Genomic DNA, 27761 nt, shown 5'->3' with positions numbered 1-27761 from the left:
ACATCCCCATCCCGCCGTGTCCTTCACGGACAGCCGAGTGTATCTGGTGGCGAGAGACGGGGGAATTAATTTACAGGGTTCAGGCAAGGCAGAGAATGTGAAAACTCAAAGACCGTGTTGCAGTTTTCGGGCTGAACGTGGAAGACGATTCGGATGTCGCTGTGGGTGCTGCTGGGCGCACTAAAAGGAACCCTGCCGCTCCCAGCACGGCCTTCCGGCTCCCGCCCGCGCTCGCCGACGGCCGCCGCTCCGCCCGCCCACAGCCCTCAGGCTCGGCTCAGGGCTCCGCCCCCGCCGCGCCCCTTCCGCGGGGCCGGCCCGCGCGGCCGCCGTTCTCGCGAGAGCTGGGAGTGGCCGCGCCTGGCAGCCGGGCGGTGTCGCGCCGCCGCCATTGTATTGCGGGAGCGGCGCGAGCGGGCAGCCAGGCCCGGCCCGGCCCGGCGCGGCCCGCGCGGCGGCCCGGCCGTGACGGTGAGTACGGACCGCCCGCCCCGGCCGCTGCGGCTCGGGTTGCGCCTGCTGTGGGGCCCCGCCCACCCCGGCGGCCTCGGGCCGGAGGAACCATTTTGTGCCGTGCTAGGACCGGCCCAACCGCCCTTCTCTCCGCCATCGCCATCAACTGCCGCTCGGCTCCGCGCTCGCTCTCGTAGCGAGGCCGTGTGACGCCTGGTGCCCCCTGTTCCTCTCCGCCCTCCTCGCGGCCTCCGCCCGGCGGCTGGGGACGGGTGCCGCTTGGGTAGCGGGATCGGGTGCGGCCGCGGGCCCCGGCCGGGCCCGAGCCGTGCGAGCCGCTCCCCGGGGCCTGGCGGGGGAGGTGAGGTGCCCTCGGCGGCTCTGCGCAGCACCTACTGGCTGCAGGAATAGCCCAGCCTTAGGGCACCAGTCGCGGCAGCGTGGGCAGCCATCCATTGACATTTGTAAATATTCTTACTCCCGAATTATTTGTCAGTCCCACTACATTGAAGGTTGAGAAAATAGCCGTAACGAAGAATCGCACAGTCTGAGAGAAAGACTCGTGAGCACTGTCTTGTTTATCATAAAAACGTGATTGTGAGTAAGCCCTGAGGAAGACACGTGAGCACAGGTTGCTCGGGAGAAAATTTTATTAATAGTTTTATGTTAAATTACACAAAAACATGTCGACATGAGAGCTCGAGTCTTAGGTAGACGTGTCAGTGCATAGTTCCAAGCTAGAAGAATGAATTTAGGAGCAGGCAATGAAGCTTGGTGGAGAGTACAAGATTGCTTAAAACTGGTAGTAATCATGGAAGCTGGCAAACGCTTTACTTACTCGTAGACATGATTACCTGAAATTGCTCCTCTTTTGTCGATAGAGCGGGTCAAGGCAGAAGAGAAATATTTGCTCTCTGTGTTTTGTGCATCCCGTTTTGCGAAGGGGTGTAAAAATGGATGGTTAAGGATAGTAACTGAGTTTGCCTTTTGAGATTGCATTGCTTTCCCTCGAAGACCTCTTGGATCTTATATAATTTTGTTATCTCTATCCGTGGCTGTGTTAGGTCTAGTTCATCTTTTACAATGCTGTTGGAGGGATGACAGATCAAAAAAGGCAGGACATTTGATCTGTGTGCTCAAAATAGGCTGTGCAGCTCCGCCTCCTTTTTCAATTGGGTCGTCTGTTTCTCAGGTATGACTTAAAAGTTTTATTTCAGAACTTGATTTCTGACCAAGTCTTGAGAGGTATTGCATATGTCCCTTATTTCAGGCGTCTCTCGAATAATTTCAGTTTTTTTAAATGAGGCTGAGTAGTGTAACATGGCATAAGCTGATGAAATACGTTGCTTTGATAAGAAGAGTGCTGCTCATCCTGCTGTACATGTTCTCATTTTTCTATTGTTGGGTCTGAGCATGAGTAGTGTTAAAATAAAGGAGAAGCCAGAAGTGTGTTTTCACTGGTTAATGTGTTGAGGATTCTCAATGAAGGGCACATCAGGTGTGATGTTTGAGTAAGGTGTTCCTTTATTTTTTGGCAACAACAGGCTTTTTAATCAATTCAGACTAGAATCCAATTTCTGGTTCTATGATTATTGTTATTATTTCCTCAGAGAAGAAATTTAAGTATTTTTTGGTCTTACTACCTTCTGTGTAAATTGAGGTGTCTACTTTGTCATTACAGAACTCACAGCATGTTAATTAACACTTGAGGTTTGGTGAACTCCTGTGTGTGTAAACAAAATGTTTGAGGTTTTGAGTGTTTTTCTTCAGGAAAACCCTTAAGATGATGATACTGTAAAAGGGAGCGATTCTCATTCTGAAATACTGTATGCAAGCACAATATTCCCCTTGCAGAGAAGTATTGTTGTGGCTTTATTAATGTGGTTGTTTTTTTAGCATGAGACCATTGTATTGCTGTGTCCTGTGCTCTGTAATAGCTTAGCATGCTCACCTTATTTATAACTATCTCCTTGTGTTACCATGATCAGCATAAGCCTTGTATGTGTTTTGTTTGTATTCAAGCCACCTATGAAGACAGTTGCATCTCAGGCTTTCAAGGTACAGTGCTTAAAATGGTGTTCGGAGAACTCTGGGGAAAAAACTCCAAAACCCAAAAGACATCTTACTAGTGTTGATCACCAGAGGTGAAATGTCTTAGGTCTAGTTTTGTCTATCTAGTAAATGGGACATCATGGCTCCATTGACCACAACTGCATCTCTGTCCATCTGGGTAAGACTATGAGGAAAGGCTGAAATAATGTGGGTTATTTCGCCTGGAGAAGAGAAGCCTCTGGGGAAACCTCATTGCAACCTTTCAGCCTACAGACTTAAAAAGGGTCTGTAAGAAAGATGGGGACAGACATTTAGTAGAGCTTGTTGTGATAGGACAAGGAGTAAATTTGACAAAGGCATTTTTTATGATGAGCATAGTGAACCATGGGCACAGATTGCCCAGAGAGGTGGTGGATGCTCTGTTCCTGGAGACACACAAGGTCAGGTAGGATGTGACTCTGAGCCATCTGATCTTGCTGAAGATGTCCCTGCTTATTGCAGGGCGGTTGGACTAGATGGCCTTGAAATATCCTTTCCAGTTCAAACTCTTCTATGATTTCTGCTAGTTGGATTGCAAATAAATTTTATAATGGATGCCCAGAAATTGAAGAGCTCTCAGGCAGCAGATTTTAAAAATTATTCATCTTAACAACATGCTTTATGTCACCAAATCTTTATTGAAAGGTAAAATCCGATTTCCTTGACCAGAATTTCTTTGCCTAGATCATAAGGCCTTTTATTCAGCATCTTTTCACTTCTGCATCAGACATGGTAGATGTAAAATGCCTATTCTTACGTGTCTCTGATTGATCATTATAGCAGATCCTTCTCATTTGCTGGCTGAAGCAAAGACTGCAGAAAAAATTGTATGCAGGACATGAATCAAAGTGTGTATACATAAACTGACACGTTAAATTTTGCCTTTCCTATTGTGCTGCCTTAACTTCGTTTAAACACCTTTTTTTGGCTATAGTTCCTGCAAGATTTCTTTACTTGTAGAAAGAAAATATTCTATAGACAGTATTATCCTGACATACTTGGATTGAAATTACAACCTGTGCTAATTTACAAGATTAGATTGATGGGTAACATTGTCTGTCCTCTTGGGGCTATCATTGAAGGAGAAAATTAGTCTTGTGCCTATTTATGTGTATCTGTAGAAGGAATTTGCTAATTTTGGATTCCATTTCATCTTGTGCAGGATGTTGGCTCTGGTGTCCAGTCTTCCACCCCATCCTGTTCTGTGTGAACGCTCTTATTCTGTTCTGTGGATGGTTCATAAGCAATTTTATTAGCGTTAGAGGATTTGTAATTTAGTCTTTGAAGTTGTCGTACACTTCTGTCTCCTCCCATGACTCATCTGGACATGAATTCCTACTAATAGGAGCTCCCATTCCTTCTTGAACCTTTGCATTTTCTGTGTGTGTCCATGTCTGACTTTCATCTATGCTATTTAATTAATCTGGTTCCACATCTATCTGAAACAAAGTGATTCAGAAACAGAATGATCCATAATAGAGATAATGCCAGCACTCTTTGTTGAGTATTTAATAGTACATAATTGGATCCATTATTCTGTGTGTTTGTTCCTTTTATTTTATATCAGGGTAAAATATAGACAAACAGTGCTTTGAGTATCAGATCTCATCAAGACATATGGCTGTCCTGTCCAGCCTACACTCTAGTCTATATTATTGTGATATTATTTTAGCTTCACAGTTTGCAACTTTGATAGTTACTTTTTTACACTTATTGCAGCTTCATACAAGTATTAAACTTGTAGAGCACATAATGGCAGATTACTCTGAAGGTTAAATTAACCATCATTACAGTTTGAGAATAAATATGATTGTTATGTTTTATTGAATTAACGATGCACTTGAAGTGGTGTAGTGTAGATAATTAGGCTTATAATCAATTTCTTTTAAACTTCCACAATTAACTGGGTTTTTTTGAACTCTGGACTGCTGCTTAGAACATTCTTATTGTTACAGATGTGCTTACAACCTGAGAATTGCATAAATTGCTGAATATTTACCAAAGGTTTTAAATGTGATCTGGGAACTTAAATGAATTAATTACTTCAGTACATTAATGCGAAGTTGGGCAAGTGAGCATTTCAGATTCTTAACCAGATCTTTTTTACCTGGTGATGGCTTTGACAAACACGAACGGGTTACTAGTGTTGGAAGCGTGGTCTAGAAGCAGGTGTGCTCTGTAATACAAGCCAGTAGCTCTTTTGTACACAAAGTAGTCACTTAAACTTGGTACACTTTAGAGTCCTACTTGCAAGATTGAGCATTTTGGCTGCTTTGTGTTTTGGTTGCTGTTGTAAAGCTAGCTAATAACTGAACAGTGGTTAAGGAAACTAACTTCAGCTGTCCCTACTGTTAGGTCAGTGGAGTTCTGTAGAAACTAACTGGCTTTTACCAGGTAGAATATTTTGTTCAGCGTGACTTGAGCAAAGATTAAAAGTCTTCAGTGTGTGGACTCACCTTGAAACTGCAGCCAGACATGAAGTGTGTCAGGATTGATGTAGCAGCTTTTTGCAGAAAGTGATACTGATGAGCATGACTAAATTATGGGGGAAAAAATGTGCTTTCTTGATGGATAGGGTTTTTTTTTTTTTAATCAATATAGTTTACTGCTGTTCTCAGAAGGTTAGGCCAGAATTAGAAGTGGTTAAATAGACTGTACCACTTTGGCAAATCACCCTGTATTAGTGGGATTCTCCGCCATCTGTTTGTGTTGTTACATGTTATGCTACTCTTCATGTACCGCACCATAGGATACTGCAGTTTCGTTAATTTTTTTTTAAGAGCTAACGTTTGTGGTCTGCTTCTGTTTGTACTGTCCTGAGGAGGAAGAATCTAGCTGTCTGGAGTTTTAGGTAAACATTAAGTCAGATACCATTTCAAGGGCAGGGATGAGTATAGAAGCACATCTCATGTGGAAAAGGCACCAGCATTTCTTTTGAAATGCCTAGAAATAGCAAAAGGCAGATAAACACTCAGCAAGTGAGAAGTAAATTTATTAATACACTTGTGAGATAGCCTGTGCTCCTTTGCATATGTTAGCTTCCATGGGTGTTGTCTTTGGAGAAGTTGAAGGCAGATAGACTGCAGATGCGTTTTTTCACAGGAGGGTGAAGTTTCACAATTTCAACCCTGAGGAATAAGTTTGAATATAATTTCTGCAAATGTTGAGATGCAGTTCATTAGCAAACACATAATATATGAATTTGAGAAATCTGAGTAATCTGTTCCTTACTAATTTTCCGTTAATATGAGTACTGTGTGGTTCTTAAGGGAGTACTTCTTACACTTATAATTGCAAGAATGTATTGTAACAAAATCATAAAAGGGGCTGTCGTTTTCTAATGAGGGATTGGAGGAGATATAAAGAAGAGGTGACAAAAACTAGGATACTAATTTGTTTCCCCATTTTGCTGATGCAGTCAGACCAAAGCAATGTGTAAATATTTGTGTGTGTGAGTCATATTTATGTTACACCTGGAATGACCTGTGCCTATTTTGCATGAGTTCCCTGCTTCCATGAGAAAAAAATGATCAGTATGTCCTTGTACAGGATACAAAGGATGGAGTCAAAACCCTCAAGAATTCCTCGCAGGATATCTGTTCAGGCTTCCAGCTCTCCTGTAGGATCTAGAACTGGAAACAGTTTATCTGGTGCATATAGTACAAGAGAATCTTCATGGAGATTAGAATCTGGATACCAGGTAATGTATTTTTTCCCTTTTTATAAAGTATAAATAATTTTAAAAGTGCCTTTTTTAACCAAGAAAAAAGCCCCAAAACTTAGACAAACAAAATTTCTAAAATGCAAGAATTTACTAACCAGGGCAGTGACAGTAATTAGTGAACTGGTAGTTCTAGGATTTTCTGGTTTTACCTGCTCTTGTTTGTAGTTGCACCTTTAGAAATCAGCTGTTTAATGAATGAGAGGGCATTCTGAGAATATGGATTAAATTTTCTTATGAGCCACTGCCATCTTTGAACCTGGGTAAATGGGGATTTTTGTTGAGGGAGAGGTGAGGGTTTTGTTTGAACTTTGATGTGTGTAGGACATTACACTTGATGTGTTGGTGATGCAAGAAGTACAGGACTATGTTGTCAGTTAACAAGGCTATACCATTCTGCAGCACCTCCTGTGTTTATATTTTGAAAAGGTAAGAAGACAAGCTTTAGAGTCTGTTGTGGTTTGACACCTGCCAAATCCCAGGCACCCACAATAGTTGCTCACTCACCCTCCCCTGCGCAGCTGGGCAGAGGAGGGAAGAACCTAATGAAGGGTTCATGAGTTGAGATAAGGACTATGAGAAACACTCCAAGGGCAAAACAGGCTTAACTTAAAGGTACAAAGTGAATTTATTACTAACAAAATCAGAGGAGGATAATGAGAAGTAAAATAAGCCCTGAAAAACACCTTTCCTTCTCCCTCCTTCCCACTGGGGACAGGGAGCCCATGGAGACAGGGCATGGGGGTTTTGCTCAGTTCCTCAACTGAGTTTTTTTTCCGCTTGTCTCAGGGTGCGGAGTCATTCCCCTTTGAGGCCGTGGGGTCCCTCCCATGGGTGACAGTTCTCTGTGAACTTCTCCAGTGTGGGTCCACTCTCACGAGCAGCAGTCCTCTCAAAACTGCTGCGGCGTGGGTCACTCTTCCACAGGATGAAATCCTCCAAGGACAGGCTGCTCCAGCCTGGAAGCTGGGGCCCTCTCTCTCCATCAGGTCTCCCACAGGATCACAGCCTTCTCCAGGAATTCACCTGCTCCAATGTGAGCACCTCCCCCACGGGCTGCGGGTGGATCTCTGCATTCCCCGTGGACCCTTGGGCTGCAGGGGTCAACCTGCTTCACCATGGTCTTCACCACAGCCTGCAGAGGAATCTTGGCTCTGGCGCCTGGTGCACTTCCTCCCCTCCTCCACTGACCTTGGTGTCACCGTGTTGTTTTCCCTCACATGTTCTCACCTCCTACTCTATTGTGCCCGAAACTAAAACTGCATCCCTACTTTTGTTTTGATTTCTTCTAAAATCTATTGTCACAAGAGGTGTTATCACCATCTCTAATTGGCCCAGCCTTGACCAGCAGCCCGTCCATCTTGAGAGCCACATCAGGGATTTGCTCTGCCAAACACGGTGGAAGCTTCCAGCAGCTAATTACAGAAGCCAAGTCTCTGGCCCCCAGGGTTTTTGGCAGCTACCAAAAACCATGCTGTACAAAACCAACAGATACTCACATTAGTCTGTCATGTCAGTATGTTAGTACAGCTGAGCTTTGTGTGCTCTGCATGGGACTGAAAAAAGGCCTTTTGCTGTTTCACAAGCAGCATTTTACACTAACCAAGCTACTTTTGTCAGGAAGGGGAGATGTGCTCAAGAGGAAGTATTCACGCTGTGCAGGTACTTGCAGTTTAGGAGGGTATTTTGGGAAGCAGAGATAAAACTACCGTAGAAGTTATTTTTGACACTTGGAAGCAACAGATAGCAGTTTGGTTCAATTATCTTAGTACTTTTTTTCTGCTCCTATCAGCAGTTCTCACCTCAGTTTTGGGCTCAGAAATGTAAGCCCATTTTGGTCTTTGAAATTGCAGAAACTTAACTCTGTGATTAAATGTTCATATTTTTTAAAAAATGGTTAGGAGTTTGGTCCCTGCTGGCAAGCTATCTGGGACATTGTATTATGTAACACCTTTTTGAGAAACAGTTTTACAAGTAACAGAACATTATTTTTAGCACAATTAAATGTATGTGTGTTACATTTTTGTTATCTTCAGCATGCATGTGCCTGTTATATAGGCTGAATGTACAAGGGGAAGCAGTTGTCAGTCATTTTTGCCTTTTGGAGTTCTACATGTTTTTCGCTCTCTGGCTGCTCAGCAAAAGCAAATCGAACAGTCTCACTCTTTCGTAGAGATATATGAACACAGTGTACATATACTGAAAGCCATTGATCAGAAGTCTTCAGCTGAACTGGTGCTGTTAAAAGATTTTGACACAGCGTACCTTGCATTATTTCATTTATTACATGAACTGTAATGTGTTCATGGCACTGTGTATTCTTTTGACTATTTCCCGTTGAGCAGAGTGATTCTGAGCTGTGGCATGATCTCATAACACTTGCCAGTTAAAACAGCAAGGAAAATATTTGTATAGAAGATTATGTTGTATCCCTTTTTGCACTCCCAGTTTGTAGAAGGTAGTCTGAGAACTCATTACACAAGACTGGTGCTTAGTGATAAAACTGTAGGGAAGCTCCCTCTCTTGACTAACCTTTGGTATTTACAGAGCTGGTAGGAGCAAATTACATTGTTGCTTGCAGGTTAAGATTACAGAGACTGGAGCAAGAAAATTTAAGTCCAGTCAGATAGGAATACAAAGGACAGGCATTTTCACTTTGTTAATCCATTCAGAAACCTACCATAAAGTATTTAAGATCTAGTTCGGTTACTTAGAAGAAAAACTTGGACTATCAGTAATTCTTTAGGTGTAAGGAGGATTTGAATTTTTAATACTGAATTTCTATAGAGACAACACTTGATTATAGGTTAACTCAAAAGCTTCTGGGACAGATCAGTCAGATTTATATTTGGTTTTGATTAGGGCTAACAAATAATAAAGGTTTCTGTTGTGTGGGTTTGTTGTTTTATTTTGGTTTTATTTCATGCACATATGGAATTCTTGTATGTCATGCACTTTTGAGATCGATCTGGGTACTAGCCTCTGCTTATCTGAGGAGGCATAATGAAGAGGTTAATTGTTTACTAATCAGATGTATGGGATATAGTGTTGTTGCCAGGTAACTTTAAAATAGAAAAATTGAGTGTCATGTTATGAGAAAAGAATCCTATCCTTTACAATACAACATAGTAAACATTTTATGTTTACTATGAAAAATGAATTATAAGTTTTATTTTTTTTCAGTGGAGGCATTGGGTCAAGAGTAGTTTATAAAATTGTTTTGAATGTTTTCCTGATAACATTTTTCAGCTACTGAAAATAGACACCATAACCAGAATACCTTATGTAGGGCTTTAATTGTTAAGTTCTGACAAGGGAATGCTTTGAATGCTTTGTTGTTGCTTTTAAGAAATGGTGACAGCAACTACTGTGTTTGTAGTACTCGTAGTTCATAAAAAGAGAATGGACAAATAATAACTTAAAAATGCTGCTAAGTGTTAATAAAATGGTTGCATTTCTGTTATTTCTATTAATTTTGCTATTCTCCATTATTATTCTATGGAGCAAATTTAATTGCAGCCTCTTTGGTCAATTATAATCTATTCACTGAAATTCAGCTTGTTTTAGTGGCCAATGAGGCGATTTTGTTGTCATAGGGACCCTTTCTACGCCTGTGGGATTACTTGCATAACACCTGAAAATTAGGCCATTAATTCTTGCCCTGTTGCTGCAGTATCTAAGTCAGGCTAATGTGTCAAAAGCCAGAAGACAGATGAAGGAGCTGCTATAAAGTACTTAATAAAAACCAAATAACAAAACTTTCCTTTTGCCAGTGGTTCTCTCTAAGCTTGTTTCATTTCTTGGCTAACCCTCAAGGTTTCTTATTAAATGTTCCCAGATTTGTTACTGCTTCCACTTCCCTGTACTTTCAATACTCAGATCAGATACTGAGTTATTTTTGAGTTACAGGATGCATATGATAATCATGTTGTTCTTCAGGAATCCAGCATATTGAATAGTTCCAGTAGAGACTGGAGAATTGGAGAAAGGGACACCCACGAAACTCCTTGGAAGCTTACAGCGTCGTCTCCAACTCGCTACTCAGGGACACTTGATCACCCTCATTCTGGAAGATTTTTGGGAAGCAGAAGCAGATTGGTGAGAACTGTTACTGTGTAATACTTGGGAAAAAATATTGAAACCCCAGGGTTTTACTTTAGTCTTCCCAATCTGAAAAGCTGTCAGCAGGGGCTCTCTCTCTAAATCTCTTACAGATTTACGTTTTTAGATAAGTAAATCTTACTAATTCCCAAGATGGAGCAAAAGCTAGAAGATGACAGTGTTTAAAAACATTCAGAGGATGAAAATAGTGATGTATATTAGTTTTACTAAGAGTTAAGAAATGCATTTAAGGTCAGTAGCTCTGTAAAAGTCCGTTTAAAAAGAAAAAAGGAGGGGGTGATTAGAATCTCAGACATGCTACAGTCCTGTAGATGGCAAAGTTCATATGACTTGTACTTTTTCCAGGGCGGGGGGTGTGTTTCTTTGATGGTACTAGCTTTGTGAATTAACACGAAGTTCATGGGTTTGGAGACCTGCTTTAGGAGATCTAATTGTGAGGTGTAGTTCATAGTCTGATTGTTCTTACTTACATGCTGCTTACATCAGCAAAAGAATGGTTGCCTGAGATTCAAGATTCAGGCCCTAAGAGTTTGTCTTAACTGGGTTCTAGAATGTGCCTTGGTAACTCCAAGAATAAAGTAGTTTGCTTGTGGCATGCTTATGCATTGTAGAGCGACAGTAAAACACTTGGAAGTACAGTAGAAATATTAAGATAGGAAAAGCAGAAAACTGTGAGCAAATTTGGCGGGACAACAGCGAAATAAAAATTCTACTCACTTTCAAAGGGAAAGATGTTTGGGCTTGAATCATTAAAGAGGCATTGGTTTTCTTAGGTGCCTTGAAGGTGAAGACACTGACATATTGGAGGGTGAGGAGGGAGGAACTAGTGTGCACGTGTTGGCCTTCAGGGGAGGTCATGGTATATGTCTACCCATGGTTTAAATGCAAATGGAATCTGTGCTTCTAAGCGGTCTACATATCTAGTTAAATTAGTGCTGCAGTTTTCAAGGTGAAAATCCTTTTTTCCCCCATTAAGGTTAATTATTCTCTTAAAATAAATCCTAATGCAAGCGAACCTTGCAGAAGACACTCTGAAAATTCCACATATAAAGTAGTAAATTATTAAAAAATAAGTGATACGTTAAATAGAAGATTAATAAGGGAAAGTGACCTGGCTTTGTACTTGGTTTCTGAATGTTGGTTTGTTTCCCTGTTTTTTTATGATGAGGGAAATACTTAAGAGACCTCTTAGTTTGAAAGAGTAAGAAGTTGTGGCTTAAACTTAACTAAAAACCTTAACTAAGTAGAAATAAAACACAGATATAACATATTTTAATTTGGTTGATCTTTAAAGTATCTTGGTTGTGCATAGTTTCTGGGAAGACAAATGTCTCAATTCAGCTTTTTGATTAAGCTTAACTTTTTCTTTTTTATATGAAAAAAAATAAACCCAAAGTATGTAAAATAGAAAATCAATGCCTTAACTGTAAATAACCAGATGAACAGCTTTGAAGGCTATTCCAAACTTTTTATTCTAAGTCTTACAGTGCTAGTTTCTGAAAACTTTTTTTCAGTCCTGTACACTGCAAAAATTGTATTGTACCTGTTCTTTACTCTGAAATCCTTCAGTTGCGCTTGAGCTTATTGTAATCAAAATATACTTGTTTCAAACAATTTTCCTGAAGCTCTCTCCTCAGCTAATTATATTTTAGGTTGATAAAAAATAAGTTGGATTAGTTAAACTGTTAAATAAAACAACGTAGCTCTCCAGTTTTGGCCATTTCTGGACAGCAAAATATGTTCCCTTGGGGATCTGTAAAGATATATTTGATTGTGTTTATAGCATCTTACAGGCCAGGAGTATAATTTTTTCCCCCTTTTTGCACCAATTTTTTGTTGTAAGCCACATCTATCTGGAAAGGAAATAAAATGTTGAATGTTATAGAAACTGACTTTTGTATGTAGGACTGTATTGAGTAAACCTGGAAATATTAATCAAGAGCACAAGCATAATTCTTACTTTATTTTTAAAGAAAAGGGTTTGTATCTAAAGTTATTCTTTACAATGTTTGTGAGTTTTACATTATATACACTTTTGTGCAGTGTAAGTGCATCTGATGTACTGTGTAATTTATTTTTTAATGTTATTTCAGTCTACATCTTCTTCCTCTCATTTCACATCTGGGTGTTATGGTGAATCTGAGAGAACTCAGGGAGCATATTCAAGACTGCAGAGCCAGCAGCAAGATAGTGATTCAAAGAGACCTAAACTATCTTGTACATCTACCTCTTCTGTGAGAAGTAATGGCTTGACTGCCTTTTCAGGTGAGAGGTTGATTACTTGAGCTAAGTTACATCAAAATTGTCTGAGCAGTAAGATCAGGTTTTACCAAGTTTTAAAAGACTTGCTTCAAATATTCTGCTTATATGTTTCTTAAGTAATAAAAATTTATGCCCGTCTGAAGAATATGTTCACAGTGATAGCAGTAACCAAAGTTCCGAGTGTGCTGTTAACATGGTCTTTTGAAAGTCCAGTTGTACTCATGTCATTTCAGAATTATTAGCTGTACCTATTCCATTTGTGGTCAAGCTGACCTTCATGGCTCAAACATACCTTCATTGGTTAAGATTTCAAGAAAAGGATGAGTGCAGCTGCTCTTATTTCATGAGTCACATGGTGTTGATACATCAGTGTGTGCCAGGGACAGCAGAAAGGAAATCTTTACCATACTTAGCAATATGTTCAAGCACAATGTCATGGCTGGGTAGAGCACTATTGTTAGGGGTCAGGGAAGAAAGAGTTCCTTTTTTAGCAGGGCCTGAACTCATTCTCTAGGTCCTGGCTAAAGAAACATTCTACACTAAGAGCTCTTTCAGGAAAACCTGAGATTTTCATTGAAGCTGTGGGTAATTCTGTGAAACTTGGATAGACAGAATTTATGCAACATGCCAACAGAAGTCTAAAGCTCAGGAAGTAACGGTCAAAACCTTACACTGAAAATATTTCTAAACCATTTTGATACAGGTTAAATTAAGTCAGATTACCCTTGTGAGTATGAATTAATATAGGTTTTTTAATAACCCCTTATGGAATTGCATAGACATCCAAATAAAAATTAATAAATTCATAAATTAATAAAATTAATAAATTATCGCTCAAACCTCAGTATTATTGATACTTTCTTACTCTAATAAAACAACAACTGTTAACATTTCTCATCATGGTGTAGGAGTGTTTCTTTTTCCATTTCTACATTGGTTGGTTGTCACACTGCTGACCAACGAGTGCTTAAATTTGTTTTTCTAAGTTAGCAGTGAAGCGATATCAAGGTGAATTTTTCAGAGCCATTGAAGAAGATTCTTTTGGAACTAGAGTTTTGTCCACAGTTGATGTATGTGCAGCTTGCTATGCAATTGTTGGAGCTGCTAACGAAAAACAAGATCCATTTTTGCACTGAAGTGTTTTGCTCTGTAATATGAACAAGGGCAGTGCTAGTCATTGTTCTTAAAGTTGTGTCTAAATTGCATTTAAGCTTCATCAGCTGTTTTTATGAAATTTCATTTAATGAAATTTGTTTTAATGAAGTTTCATTTAAGTAGTGTCAGGTAGAATGGCAGCATTTGCTAAGTCTTCAAGCTGCTGTTTTGCTATAATGTGAAACCTTTTTAAAAACTAGCTGCCATTAGGAAGCAAGATGCTACTTCTCTTCTTCTGTCCTGTAAGAGTGTTAATGGGTCTGACTCTTCACAAAAGTATTGCTACTTTTTGTTTGATGTAGCTTTCAGGTCCAACTTTCTGCAAGATGAAGTGCCTGCATCAGCAGAGTCACTTAGTTTTATGTTGGCAGCTGGGTCCTTGGTCAGTAGTAATGTTAAACGTACAGTGGTCCTAGTGGTAATGTTAAACTTACCCTTGATATTAATAACGAAAATGTCTGCATAAGTGCCAGTTTTAATGTATTTTTAGGTGATTACAAAAACAGGGGATTTATTTACTTTTTCTTTCTAGATTCCACATGGAGATGCAGTAGGATTCCTAGATCTTCATCAGTAATGCTTGGCTCCCTTGGAACTGATCTGGTGAGAGAGCAAACACAGTTAGAAAGAAGAACAGATCTGTCTGTCAATAACCTGGTGGATCCCAGCTACGGAAACAGCGACTTTTCATCTTCAACGTGTATGTTTCGTGTAACTGAAAGCTCATAAACCTCCAGTTTGTATGGCTTTTAGTTTCTTAACATGTTCATAGAATCACAGAATGATTTGGTTTGGAAGGCACCTTTTGTTCCACCTCCTGCCACGAGCGGGGACACTTTTCATTATCCCAGGTTGTTTCAAGCCTCGTTCAACGTGGTCTTGAACGCTTCCAGGGATGGAGCATCCAAAACTTCACTGGGCATGTTCTTTTAATACTTTATTCAAAACACAAACACAAAATAGATTTTAAAGTATCCTTTTAAATAAAATTCATTGGCCACTCTCCATGTGTTGACCAAACCATCAAAGGATATACGAATGGTCTAGCCTGTAGATGCATTGTGATGTTGGGGGTTGCCACTGTAACTCTGTGATTACGCAGTAAAGCTCTTTTCTTGTTTGTCTTAAAATCTCTTTGAATTTAGGTATGGGTAGAGAAATAATGTTGATTTGACCCATGGAAGTTTTTTCTTAAAGGTGCATATTATCTCTTTTTATTGGGGTTCTCAAATGGTTATTAGGGAAAACTGCTAGACTACTGAAAATAACAATGAATAAGCACACACTTTACATGAGGTGAGAGGTTTGTCTCACGGCAACTGCTAGGACTAGTAAGGACTTCAGCACTGTAATTTTCACTTTCTGTTCAGAGTGCTGTGACCTTCTAGAGCTGTGTCAGGGGAAGCTCACCATTAGTCTTGATCTGCAGCCTTTTGCAGATGCATTAGCTGTATTTTGTCATGCAGAAGTTAAAGAAAATGCCATGTTTCAAAGTATAGAAGATAAGCAGAAAAGATAAAAACTACTTTCAGAATTCGTCCCGCAGTCTTGCCTTGACAGAAGAGTATATTTTAATGTCATCGTGCTCCTAGCACTTTTTAGTAAGTGGACAGTTCATCTACTCTATCTGATAGAGCCTAATGGGAGAAGTGGATTAGTGATCAGCCTTGCTTTGTGCTGCATTTCTAGCAGTAGTGCTGCTATTAAGTGCTATAAAAATAACTTCCAACTGTGTTCCCTGATGTGTAATCAAAAGCATATGTTAGATGACTGGCATCTATGCAGATGTTTCATTAGCTGGAATCTGCCAGATAAATAAAGCTCATCCTCAGTAAATTGTAATTGCAGTGCAGAACCCATTACAAGAAAGTCACCAAAACTGCAAAGATAAGAGTTTTTAAATTGAGACTACATAGAGAGCTTCTGTTTCCTACCTTCATCTATCCATGCTTGTTCCTCCTTCCCCCTTCTCCCACCCACAACCACCCAATGCAGCCGTTTGAGGAAGGAGACTAGCCACCTCAGCTGCTTCATGTGAACTATGGTTCATCTGCAGTGGAATTCTTCTCAGTGTGTTGAGATACTCAGACAGCACTTACAGAAGATGTGCTTGTAAGAATGATAGAATGGTTTGGGTTGGAAGGGACCTTTAAGGTCCCCTAGTCCAATCTCCCTGCAGTGAGCAGGGACATCTTCATCTAGGACAGGTTGCCTAGAGCCCTGTTGAACCTGACCTTGAATGTTTCCTGATGTGTTTGAGCACATCTTGTCATTTTCCTCTGCTTTTCTGCAACAGATATTCAAGACAGGCCTGCCTCTTCATATGCAGAGGGAGCAAGACCAAAAGAGAACTCATTAAGCACTTTGAGGCTGAATGCACCCATGAACCGCCAGTTGCCTTCTGATCATCAGCCATCTTTTTTCAACAGAGACTCTAACGTGAGCTCTTCAAGATCCAGCTATTCTTCAAGACAAAGGAGAAATGAATTGGAATCTCCCCAGAGGAGTGTGCAGCCAGCATTTCCTCTTACTGCCATTAGAGGTGAAACCCCTTCCTCAAGTGGTTCTGAAAGGATTTTATCTTCTCAGAGGTCATTGAATGAGTCTGCAGCTGACAGCGAAGGGAGGCGCACAACCAGACAGCTGCTGTCTCGTTTAGCATCTAGTATGTCATCTACATTTTTCTCTCGAAGGTCTAGCCAAGACCCATTGCATACAAGGTCATTAGGCTCTGAAGAGTCAACGGTGCTCCCAAGAATTCAAGCTACTGCTCTGTCAAGTAGTAATGGAGCTGCAACTCCAGAAGTTCCAGGACTTCAGTCATCCGAAGCTTCTCAGGGGTTCAGTTTTCTTGGACGAAGATGGGGTTTATCAGGAGTTTCACAGAATCGCAACTCTGATTCTGATGGGGAAAGTTACAGACCAGACACTGAAAGTAGGAGCACAGGATCCTGGTTGTCATCCTCTTTGAGGAACAGATGCACACCTCTCTTTTCCAGAAGAAGAAGAGAAGGAAGAGATGAATCCACAAGGATCTCTACCCCTGATACAACTTCTAGATCACAACATGTCTTTAGAAGGAGAGAGTCAGGTGAGGAGACCTCTCTTGAAGCATCAGATAGCCCTCCTCAGGCTTCTGTTAGCAGACCAACGCCTGCAGTGTCTGTTATTTCTACAGCTACTGCCTCCCCACCAGATTCAGCCCTCAGTGGAAGAAGTTCGGGAATTCTGCCTGCTTCTCTCTTTCGCTTTGCAGTGCCTCCAACATTGGGAAGCAGTCTGTCTGACAATCTTATGATAACTGTAGATATTATTCCCTCTGGCTGGAATCAGTCTGACGGACAAGAAAGTGGCAAATCTAAAGTACCACCTTCAAGAGATCCGGAAAGACTCCAGAAAATTAAAGAAAGGTAAGTTAGTATGTTCTTCTGCAACAGTAAAATGTACCAGTTTTAACCTGAGACGGCTTTCTGCAGTCATGATTTTAAAAGAAAACTTTCCTTTAGAGGAGGTGGCAACTCAGTCCTCTGTCACTTGTGTTCTCACTTTTGTCTTTAAAGAAACTTGTTTTAATTCTCACGGGTTTGAGAACAGTTTGATAAGTGGAATTCTCGTTTTAAAAATTCCTACATGAAATATCACAGCGTTTGTTGGTATTCCACCCTATTCAGCCTGCTTTTAGAAGATTCTGAAGATGAAGAGGGTGACATATGCAGAATCTGTCAGATGTCCTCTGCAAGTTCTGACAACCTTTTAATAGAGCCATGCAAATGCACTGGAAGTCTGCAGTATGTTCACCAGGAATGCATGAAAAAATGGCTGCAGTCAAAGATAAATTCAGGTAAAGCAAACTCTAGACCAAAGTAGACTTCTAGTTATACATGGAGGCTTATTGGAAGGATTGCAGTTACTGAAGTATTTAGCTGAAAAGCGGGTGGTGGGGACAAACAGTAGTGTGACACTTCCGGGCTTTTTGTTTTCTGTGCAGCCTTTCATGTGAGTAGTTCCAAGAACTGTATTTCTTGTTTAGAAAACTATATTTTTTTGGGGTTGTCTACTAAGATGTTAGACAAAAGATAACATTGCAGAAGTGTAGCTTTAGAATTATTCTGCCACTTCAGTGGTACTACTTTGGGTAGCATTTGTTCCCCCTTATGGTAAGGATTGTGCTTTTTTCCAAGATTTCTAGCTGAGCTAACTGTCAGCAGTGATAGGAATTTGAAAATACAGAAATGATTTTGAATTGTAACCAAAGTATGTTAATTTTTTTCTTAAAGATACTAACTCCTGTTCAAGGCTCTTTTAAAATGCTTCTTCAAAAATCACTTCAAAGTGCATATATAATTCTTTAAGAAACACTTCAGATATTGCATACTGTAGAAATATTTTTGTAACAGATGGATTGACTGGTTTGTAACTGTTATCTGCAGTATTCTTAAAAGTAGGTGGCTTGATAGAAGACATGAAATACTTTATACTAAAGGAAGGTGCTAGTATCTGACTTTTTTACTCAGCACCCGAGGATACACATCAGCGAAGGGATGTTTTAGAAGCCTCAGCCTGTAAAAGAAAATTAATTTGAATTATTTAGCTATATATGAGGACTTAAGTCCACTGTCAACTTGCTTTGCTCATCTTGTTGCTTATGGAGGAGTCTGTTTTAAAACTGGTACTTAAGACAAAATGTTACTTAATGATAACTTTATTCTGGTATATTTATTCTTACTTCTGTGTGTATTTGGATTACACGGTAAAATTCAGGAAGCCCAAGAAGCCATTTTATACCAGACTTGAAGGAAGGGGCATATTAATGCCCAGAGTGAATGTGAAGCAAAATAGATGCAGCTGGATAGAGACCAGACATTCTACAGCATTTAAATTCTGACAGTAGCAGATGTCACTACATTTCTATTAGAGGCTTGTTTTTCTTCTAACCTTACTCTGCAAAATAAAGCCAAAAATTACGTAAAGTTTTTAATGCTTATATGAGTGTGTCGTATGTTATAGATTGTTGAAACTTGACACTGAGTTTTCCCCCTGCCCGCCACCCCACCAGGTTCTTCTTTGGAAGCAGTGACAACTTGTGAATTGTGCAAGGAGAAGTTGCATCTTAATCTGGAAGACTTTGACATTCATGAACTCTATAGGGCACATGCAAATGAACAAGTTAGTATATTTTACCTTATTTGGTAAGTGTTGATTTAGTGCTAGGAGGGCAGTTTTTAGAGAAGCCAAATGCATCTCCATTTCAGGACTGTTATGCATATAAAGTAATGTTAATGTGGAACAGATTTTTCTTCTCTATATTCCAACTACCAGTACCTTCCTGCTACGCTTCCTACAGCTGAGCTTTCAGTAAGTGTAATATATCTCTTTCCTTAGTTGCATATCTGTCATCTAGGTTTGTAATCCAGTGTCTCTGCCACATAGGTGCAGTGTGAATTCTAGCATGATTAGATTGAATTTCACATTAAGTCAGGCATTGTTGTCACTTTTAGCTGGTTTTGGACACAAATTAGCAGTTGTTGTAAACATACAACTACAAACTTCTTTTGTTTTATTAGAGTGGTAGAAACTAACCTCTGTTCTAGCAGTTTCTAACTGCTCCTTCAAATAATTTCCTAACTTGAATCAAAATAATCATTGGTTTTAGTCTTGTTATTTTAAAATAGAATGTCTTAGAACTACTGGATTGTGTAGTATTTAAAAAAAGAGTAAATAACACAAAGCTGGTGTTTTTAATGAACTTTTATTCAGAGAGTTTTTCCCTATTCTCCGAGTTGTAATCTTACAATATACAAAGACTAATGCTATTAGCTTACCTCAAATGTTTAAAGAAAATACCAAGTGACATCAATTTTGGGGCAAAACACCGACCTCTCATTTTTTTATTACTTAAAGTAAGTTCTTACCCTAGTACTCTAATTCCTATCAATTGGGGAAGTCTCTGAAAAGTCTTTTTCAAGAGTGCTAATCATCTTGTTTTAGTGCTAGTGCTTATTGGTTGCTGTCATTGCACTTTAATAGAATTAAGAACGTTGAATTTTTTTCCTAAAGAATTAACTAAATTTATCTGTTCAGCAGTAGCATTTTTAAAGTTTTTCTCTTATCTTGGCAGGTAAAGGAATTTCTCAAATATTTGTAACATCATAACATTCTTAAAATAGATTCCTTTATTTTGGCTTTCTGTAAAGCCTTGGGACCACAGAGAAGAAACCAGCAAGGCTAGTTTTATTTCTCCAAGTGATATAATACTCTGATTTGCACATTCTTTCCTCTGAACTAATCATGCTGACTGAGATTTAATTTGTAAAACACTACTTATTTTCAAGGATAACATGTTAGACATGGGGTGGATGGGAAGGACCAGAAGTATAAATAGCTTTTCAGCAACTTAAAATTTTTAGTATTACATTTTCCTAATTATTTCGGAACAATTAGAGATAAACCTGTAATGATCTCATTAAAATCTAATTGTTGTTCTGCTTGAAACATATATGCAGATGTATTACTGACATTCTGAATGTTTCTTTTGATCTCCTTTAAGGCAGACTATGAATTTATCAGCTCTGGTCTCTACCTTGTAGTGTTGTTACACTTATGCGAGCAGCGCTTTTCTGATATGTTAGGAACGGCAAATGAGGCCAGCACACGTGTCAGAGTAAGTATGCAGTGATTTTCTGGCAGGAATTGCTCATACAGAGAACTTGGAAGCAGATTGTTACCTCGGGGGAGCTAGATACCCAAGAAACACACTTTTTAAACAAATTTAGGTTTAAAATGGGCTGTGCTTGTCAATGCGCCATGTTTGATTGGAAACTGAAGGTACTACATAATTGCAGGTACTCTGCTACAGAATACTTTCTGTCAAGGTTATTGGTAATTCATTAGTTAGCATACAGATAGCATACATGTTGTCATGATTATTGTGAATTTATGCAAAACGGGAGGTTAACCTCTCTCTGTGCCAAGTGTGCAATTAAGAATGCTGGACTACCTGATTTGTTTAATTTTTCTCATTATGCAAGTCTATATTGCAAAGGTCTAGTACTTGTGCTTGTCTAGTGCACTAGACTAGTGATTGCCTGCCAGAGTACACCTAAATGTGTACTTGAATATTAACATTCTGCAGCAGCCTATAGCTGTAGTGTGGTTTCTCTGGCATTAGTCCAAACTCCTATTAGGTGTATTTGACTGCATTCTTGTCACTTGAAAGGCCTGGCTTAGGAACGTGTTAAGTACACCTTTAAGCAGTAAGAGATCAGCTTACAGAGTTCTTTCTGCACAGTGATTCACTCATAAATCCAGTATTCAACATGTTTATTTGATACTAGATAATTAATCAGTGCTCTTAGTCAACTGAGCTCCTGAAAAGCCGTTTTTTTTTAGGTTTTTTTCTTACATACAAAGAAGTGACAGTATTAACCTTATCTAGTGCATATCACAATGGTTGACTGGTAGCAGGTAGTAGATCTTTGGAAGAAACGGGACTGTGCTCTACCTACTCTCTAAATGTATTAGAACAGTGCTCCTCTTTTCTGTACAGATCCATGTAGGGCTTGTAATCCGTGCTCCAGTTTCTGTGCTACAAGTGTAGACATATAAAAGATACATGATCTAATTGTAGCCAGCATCCAGCACAGATTGTTAGCTTGAGTGTATTGCAGAAGATGTTTTTACTGGTTTCCCATCAGAGGAGGCATTACATATTTTAGTGTGTGATGCTGCATTTTAAACCAGTGAGAGCACCAATGCTGGTATTTTATGTCAAGCATATGAATAAGCTGTGGAAACTTTTTTTATCTGCTGTGTCTCAGTGTCTGGACTTTAACTGAAGCAGTGATGCAGATTGGCAGTGACAAAAGCAAACCACTTGGCTGAGACTTTTTAATCATAGGAATTTTGGCTTTGGGTTTTGATACTGCGTGTTTCTTACATCAAACCGCCACCATTACCCAATAGTAATCATGCTCTTAAGATTTTAATTGTAAACAAAAACTTAAGCGTGTTTATGTATTTTTCCTGAACCGCATTCATTCAGAGGGTTCTGTTTTGTCATATTAGTCATGAATTAAATGAAATGGATTTAACTAATGCAAGTCCTTACTGTGATTGTTTTTCTGCATTACAGTTTCTAGGAATGGTTTTCATTAACCTGACACTTGTTTGTTTGCTGCTTTCAAAATCGATGTGTTCTACAGACTGTAGAACATGAAGATGATGTCAGAAGTTGCTACCACAAACATTTTACAGCTGAAATAACTGTGCAATAGCAATTTGAAGTCTAGTGTTTGGGGATTTATGTTAAATTTTGCATTGTTTTTTGTAAATTGGGCAAATGGGTTAGGTAACCAAGATCTGTCATGAAGCTTTGGGATATAAAAAGTGAAGAAAAATTTGCTAACTTGTTGCAAATGTCTGCAGGTAACTTTGCAACTTTTAAACTACTTTCTCTCTGCCTTGTTTCTAGTTTATTAACCTTGCAAGAACTCTTCAGGCACATATGGAAGATATTGAAAGTAGGTGCTTCCCCTCTTTCCCTCCCCTCCCATTAGATCAACTCAAAGCTAATGAGTGCAATCCTCCTTGCCAAGATTCATAATACTGAACATAATTACTGAAAACCTTACTCAGCAGTGCTTTTTCCATCATCAGTAGAATTATTCTGAGGGGGAACCGATTTTAATTCTCCATTATTAACTTGCCAACAGCACAGAGTTGTTTAGACCACAGAAATGTTACCTGCAGCCGATAACAAAATTCCTTAGTAGTTACAGTTTGGTTATTGTAGTTCTGGTAATTCATAATTACAGGAGAAATGATGACCTTCAGGTTGCTGCCTTTTACAAGAGAAAGAAGGAAAGAACATAGTTGGAAAGAAACATTTAGAATTGAATTTTACTGCACTTAGACACTTGTATTGCCAGTTTTCTTCCCTTTCTTTTTCTTGTCCTCTTCTCCCCTTTGTTTTTTTCGTTCACACACACTTTTTGGTTGTGTGGGTTCCTTGATCAGACCTATCAGACCTCTTGAATGAATTCTAAAGGTTGCCAATTTTGGCAAAGGATTAGCCTACTTTTCATCTAATGGCTTTTTTTTTTAGTGTGTTTAAGTTCAAAACTATATGCTGATATGTTTACATTTCTGGTAGATATACCCTATTTCTGAGCATGTTGAATAGGCAGTACAAGGGTAGTTGGTCTACCCTTTTTTTCCTAGTGTGCATGTGTCTTGTCAAATGTGTATGGGTTTTCAGTACACAGGATGCATTTGGAATACTATAAAGAAAGGGAGTCTGTGTGTGTGAAAGAGGGAGTTCTGGTTCAAGGTGATTATTTCTGCATTCAGAGCAGTCAAAGGTGGACTTGAGTTATGAATTCATTCCTATGTTATGTGCATTTTCCTTACTAGAGGAAAATGAATGAGTGTCATTTTACTCCTTAATTCAATCTGTATTTGATTCAACCTTTAACTTGCAGGTGAGGAGTACTGAGTTCTAGATTTATTATTGATGCACTTCAGTTACATTTCTAAGAACTGAAGAAGCAAGGAGTTAGACTTTTCTTCTTTCTGTGTTCAGGGATGGAACAAGTTACTCCAGTATAAATACTTCCTTGCCTGCAGACCTTGCTTAAGAGGACACACTAAATTCCTGTTAGAGAGAAGTTAGCATTTTACAAACCTGACGTAGATGTGCGTACTGACTTTTTTACCATAGTTGACAAGTGTGTATTTGTCTTTTAACTCACCTTGCACCGACAAAATCCTGTGCATATGTGGGCTTTGTGTTCATCTTGCATATGCTGAAAGGACAGGAGTGGAGAGAGGAGCTGCTTCCAAGTAGGCCCAGGCTGCATTAAGCAACATATATATATTTATATATATAAAATGTAAGAGTCTTTGTTTAGACTGCTGGATCATTCTAGGTATTTTAGTATCCAAATTGTTAACTTAGTAATTTCTTTCCCTTATGTTGGGTGCTGCTGTCATGGATTGAGTATATCCTCCTCTGACTACTGCTGGAATTAGCCACTCTAAGCACTACATAAAAGTTGAATCTCTGGCGTAATTAAGTTTTCTTCCTCTTAGTTTGAGGAAGGAGAGTAGGAGGACACAGCAAATTGTATGATCTGTTGAATTTTGATTTGAAAATGCTGTATTTTTCCAACATGAGATGCATTTAAGAATTAAGTTATGTGATTACTCAAGGTTTGGGTGGGTATTGCAGTCTGCTGTTTGATATTATAAAACCACCATTATTTCCTCTACTCATCCTAAAGTGCTTTAATTTCGCACATTTTTGTCAAGGCTTCTGATTACACTGTGTTGTTCCAACAGCTTCTGAAGATGACTCTGAAGACTGATGATGGCAGAACTTTCATACTGCAAGAAACAAACGGAATTGCTGCAGAAATGCTGAACTGGCAAGGACAACATCAACATGCATTTGTTTTATTCCTCTCCTTAGTAAAATGTGCATTGAATATTACTGTAGTTCTTGAAGCATTGTTGAATTCAAAATCAACTGCTGCACAGTGGAGCTCAGTAGACTTGAGAACTACTCAGCATGTGTGAGGATTAGATACATAGAAAGCAACTTCCCTTTTCAAAATATGAGGATGTTGTGCTTTGTTTTGGAAGACATCGGAGTCTGAATATTTAAGGAAGCTCTGTCTCCCTTTGTGTTTCCTTCTTACTGTAGTCAAACTTCTGGTTTTGTCTTACTGAGTTTTGCTCCTGTACTGGCACTAAGTGGTTATAGGGGGTTTCAGGGGGAGGGTGGGGATGCCCGTGTACGTAAATAGGTTTCGTTTGGGTGTTCTTAAATGCCTCTTTTGCTGCATCATATAACTGATTGCTTCCATCATTAATGAATGAACAGGAGGATAAGCAAGATACTGTAGAGATTGTTTGGGTTTAGGCTTATTTGAAGATTATTATTTAACTCAAAAAGCAATAAGAACTTGCAGTGGTCTTTTAATACTTGGAGATGGCTTTTTTATGTACCAGTTTGGAAATCTGAGATTATATTTGATATCATGTGGCTGTTCCATTATGGAATATTGCAGGTGTAAACTCTTGCATTTCAGCATTCCTGGCAGATATGCAACTTGACAAAGACCTCTGGTTGTTTAGTTTAATCAGACTTTTTTTTAGATCCCACCTTCTGTTCAAAGCACTGGTTATCAATGTGTTTTCTAGTGTTGTCACTTCTTTATAAATAAAGACAAAAGAGGTATGCATCTGTACTGGTATTGTCCATTTCATTTAAATGTGGATATCTACCAGAACTTAACACATGAAAACCTAGAAAGCTGGAGTCTATGGGATATCTTTACTAATGTTTCTAAATTCTTATCCAGGTACTTAAGATTGTTCTGACCATTTTGGACTGAAATGCTTTCTATAAATGGTGGTACAATAAATTCTTCTACATGTACTGGAATTGTATTTCCTACAGATATGTGTTAGTTTTGTAATTACCGCAGTAACAATGTATCTGCAAAGAGTGCAATATGTTGAATTGCCATGAGTTTAGTTTATTGTTGCAGTATGTAAAACTAACTTGTGCAGATGAAAGGATGTGCCTTACCGGCTGAAATGCACTCATGATTTGTAAACTTTGCTACCATTACATGAGTTGGCCTGTCATCTGTAAAACTTGAAAGAAAATGGAATGCTAAAGAAATGGCATATTTCTGTGCTCAGTCTGGTATCTTTAGCCATTTGGTGCCAACACTTAAAAGTATTATTCAGTAATTAGTTGAAATACAGCTCCGGGACATTCATCTGAAAAGTGAAGGTCCAGGCATATGTGAAGATGTTTCTAACTCATTTCTGAAGAAGGTGAATTGAAGTTTATAATAAATGTTCAATCCTTGCTGAGTTAGATGGTACCGGTTATTAAAATGTCATACAGGGAAGCAGTGTTTTATATGCACTCAGTACATTTAGGGTTACAAGCATGGGTTCTGATACCCTAATAAATTGATGACTTGAAGGATATTTTTAAAAATGTTTCCTCAGTCTTTGCAACAAACACCATTCCACAACAGTGAGCAATGTAAGGAGTTCTACGTGCAAGTGCAGTTGAAGTGATACGTACGTTTGGTGTCCTGCAGCCTTGTCGAGCTTCAGTGCAAATGAGTGACATGGGGGAATGCCACAGTGGAATTGGTGAAGAGTATAGGGTCTGAATGCACCAGCTGGGAAAAATGGTGCCACCAGACCCAGCTGCCTTCTCAGAGGAGAGGTGCCTTGCAGCCCTGATGCACCCCACAGCTTTAGATGGGTAGAGCCTGGGAGCAGCCAGATTAGTTGTCATCTGCGTAGTTGTGCTGTGAGATCTCTGTCCACCTATCTGTGCAAGCACTTTGGGTCCATGCAAGCGGACTTTTGTTAGCATATCGCACTTGTGTCCATGCAGGTGTCTGTGCAAACATGCATTTTGTCTCATCCACGCAGGCACGTGCCCTGTTTGTTCCCAGTGTTTCAAGACATAAGGAGTAACTGTGGCTTGTTGCTTGTTTTAGCAATTCATAAGCATACCTGATCCTCAGTGGTGGGCCCAGATCTCCCTAAGGAGGCCAGTGATGACAGATCCACGTGTGAATGGGAGCAAGCTGCAGAATTGAGTGCCTCATCCCATCCTGGGGCCAGTTAAGAGCTGTGAGAGTGTCAGGATGCAAAGGTGTTCAGTGCCACCGTGAGTATTTAGGGCTGTGGCTCCTGCAGAGCTCCTTGGTGCTCTGCTGGACGTGCTCCAAGTGTCCATCCTGGGCTCCTGTGTTGGGGGTGAGAAGGAGAGTTTATTTTTCCACGTTACAATTCTTACTTCTACTACTGTGTGTACGGTAGCTTTTTGTTATCTGCCACCCTCACCTGTCAGGTTGTTTGCACTGCACTGCCCTTTGAAACGTCCTTGTTGTGCATTGCTGTGCTCCTCCCAAACACAAGCACGGGCTGGGCTCTTCTGCTCGTTTACACTGCACACAGTGCAGCAGAGGATCCCACCCGTGCACACGAATTCTGCAGTGTCGTGCATGCGCAATTAAAAAGCAGTAATAAAACTCCTCAAACATAAAAACACCCAGCAAAAATGAGTGCACGTAAGCGGCAGGACTCAAAAATGCAAAGGGATGACCGACGTCTTGGAGAGCGGCGCACGCGCAGCACAGTGAGTTCCTGCGCGTGCGCACCAAGGGGGGGAAGCTGCGTGTGGGGCTGCTCGCTGCCTCCACCTGCTGGCTGAGTGGAGGCGCTGCAGCCCCCGGGAAAGGCTGCACGCGCGCAGGGCCCGATGATGCTGGTTCGGGAGAGCCGCGCTGCGCACGCGCAGTGCCTCGGGACGGCCGCGCACGCGCCGCGGCTTCTTCCGCTCCGTGCCGCCGCCTCGTGCTCTAACCAACGTCCCGTACCGCAGCCAGGACCTCGCCCCTTCCCTGAGTGCCGCCGCCTCGTGCTCTAACCAACGTCCCGTACCGCAGCCAGGACCTCGCCCCTTCCCTGAGTGCCGCCGCCTCGTGCTCTAACCAACGTCCCGTACCGCAGCCAGGACCTCGCCCCTTCCCTGAGTGCCGCCGCCTCGTGCTCTAACCAACGTCCCGTACCGCAGCCAGGACCTCGCCCCTTCCCTGAGTGCCGCCGCCTCGTGCTCTAACCAACGTCCCGTACCGCAGCCAGGACCTCGCCCCTTCCCTGAGTGCCGCCGCCTCGTGCTCTAACCAACGTCCCGTACCGCAGCCAGGACCTCGCCCCTTCCCTGAGTGCCGCCGCCTCGTGCTCTAACCAACGTCCCGTACCGCAGCCAGGACCTCGCCCCTTCCCTGAGTGCCGCCGCCTCGTGCTCTAACCAACGTCCCGTACCGCAGCCAGGACCTCGCCCCTTCCCTGAGTGCCGCCGCCTCGTGCTCTAACCAACGTCCCGTACCGCAGCCGGGACCTCGCCCCTTCCCTG

The 27761-nt window shown here is 40.5% G+C and overlaps 1 protein-coding gene across 5 annotated transcripts; it reads left to right on the top strand.

Moving 5' to 3' along the window:
• The first annotated feature begins 305 nt into the window (after positions 1 to 305).
• MARCHF7 (membrane associated ring-CH-type finger 7) lies at positions 306 to 25047 on the top strand. 5 transcript variants are annotated; one of them, XM_068195028.1, is made up of 10 exons: positions 306 to 471; positions 6094 to 6244; positions 10205 to 10363; positions 12481 to 12652; positions 14337 to 14504; positions 16101 to 17214; positions 17476 to 17645; positions 18861 to 18970; positions 20352 to 20465; positions 24143 to 25047. In XM_068195028.1, the coding sequence occupies exons 2-10, from the start codon at positions 6104 to 6106 to the stop codon at positions 24377 to 24379; spliced, it is 2385 nt and encodes a 794-aa protein (XP_068051129.1). In that variant the 5' UTR covers positions 306 to 471; positions 6094 to 6103; the 3' UTR covers positions 24380 to 25047. The 5 variants fall into 5 exon arrangements, with proteins under 5 accessions (XP_068051129.1, XP_068051128.1, XP_068051130.1 ...); XM_068195027.1 differs by having other exon boundaries at positions 379 to 1015; positions 6079 to 6244; XM_068195029.1 differs by lacking the exon at positions 306 to 471 and adding an exon at positions 924 to 1015.
• The last annotated feature ends 2714 nt before the right edge of the window (positions 25048 to 27761 follow it).

Source organism: Anomalospiza imberbis, chromosome 7 (genome assembly GCF_031753505.1).
Source record: "Anomalospiza imberbis isolate Cuckoo-Finch-1a 21T00152 chromosome 7, ASM3175350v1, whole genome shotgun sequence".
NCBI lineage: Eukaryota > Metazoa > Chordata > Aves > Passeriformes > Viduidae > Anomalospiza > Anomalospiza imberbis.
Note: the sequence above shows the minus strand (reverse complement) of the source record. Positions and strands in the feature narration are given on the sequence as shown.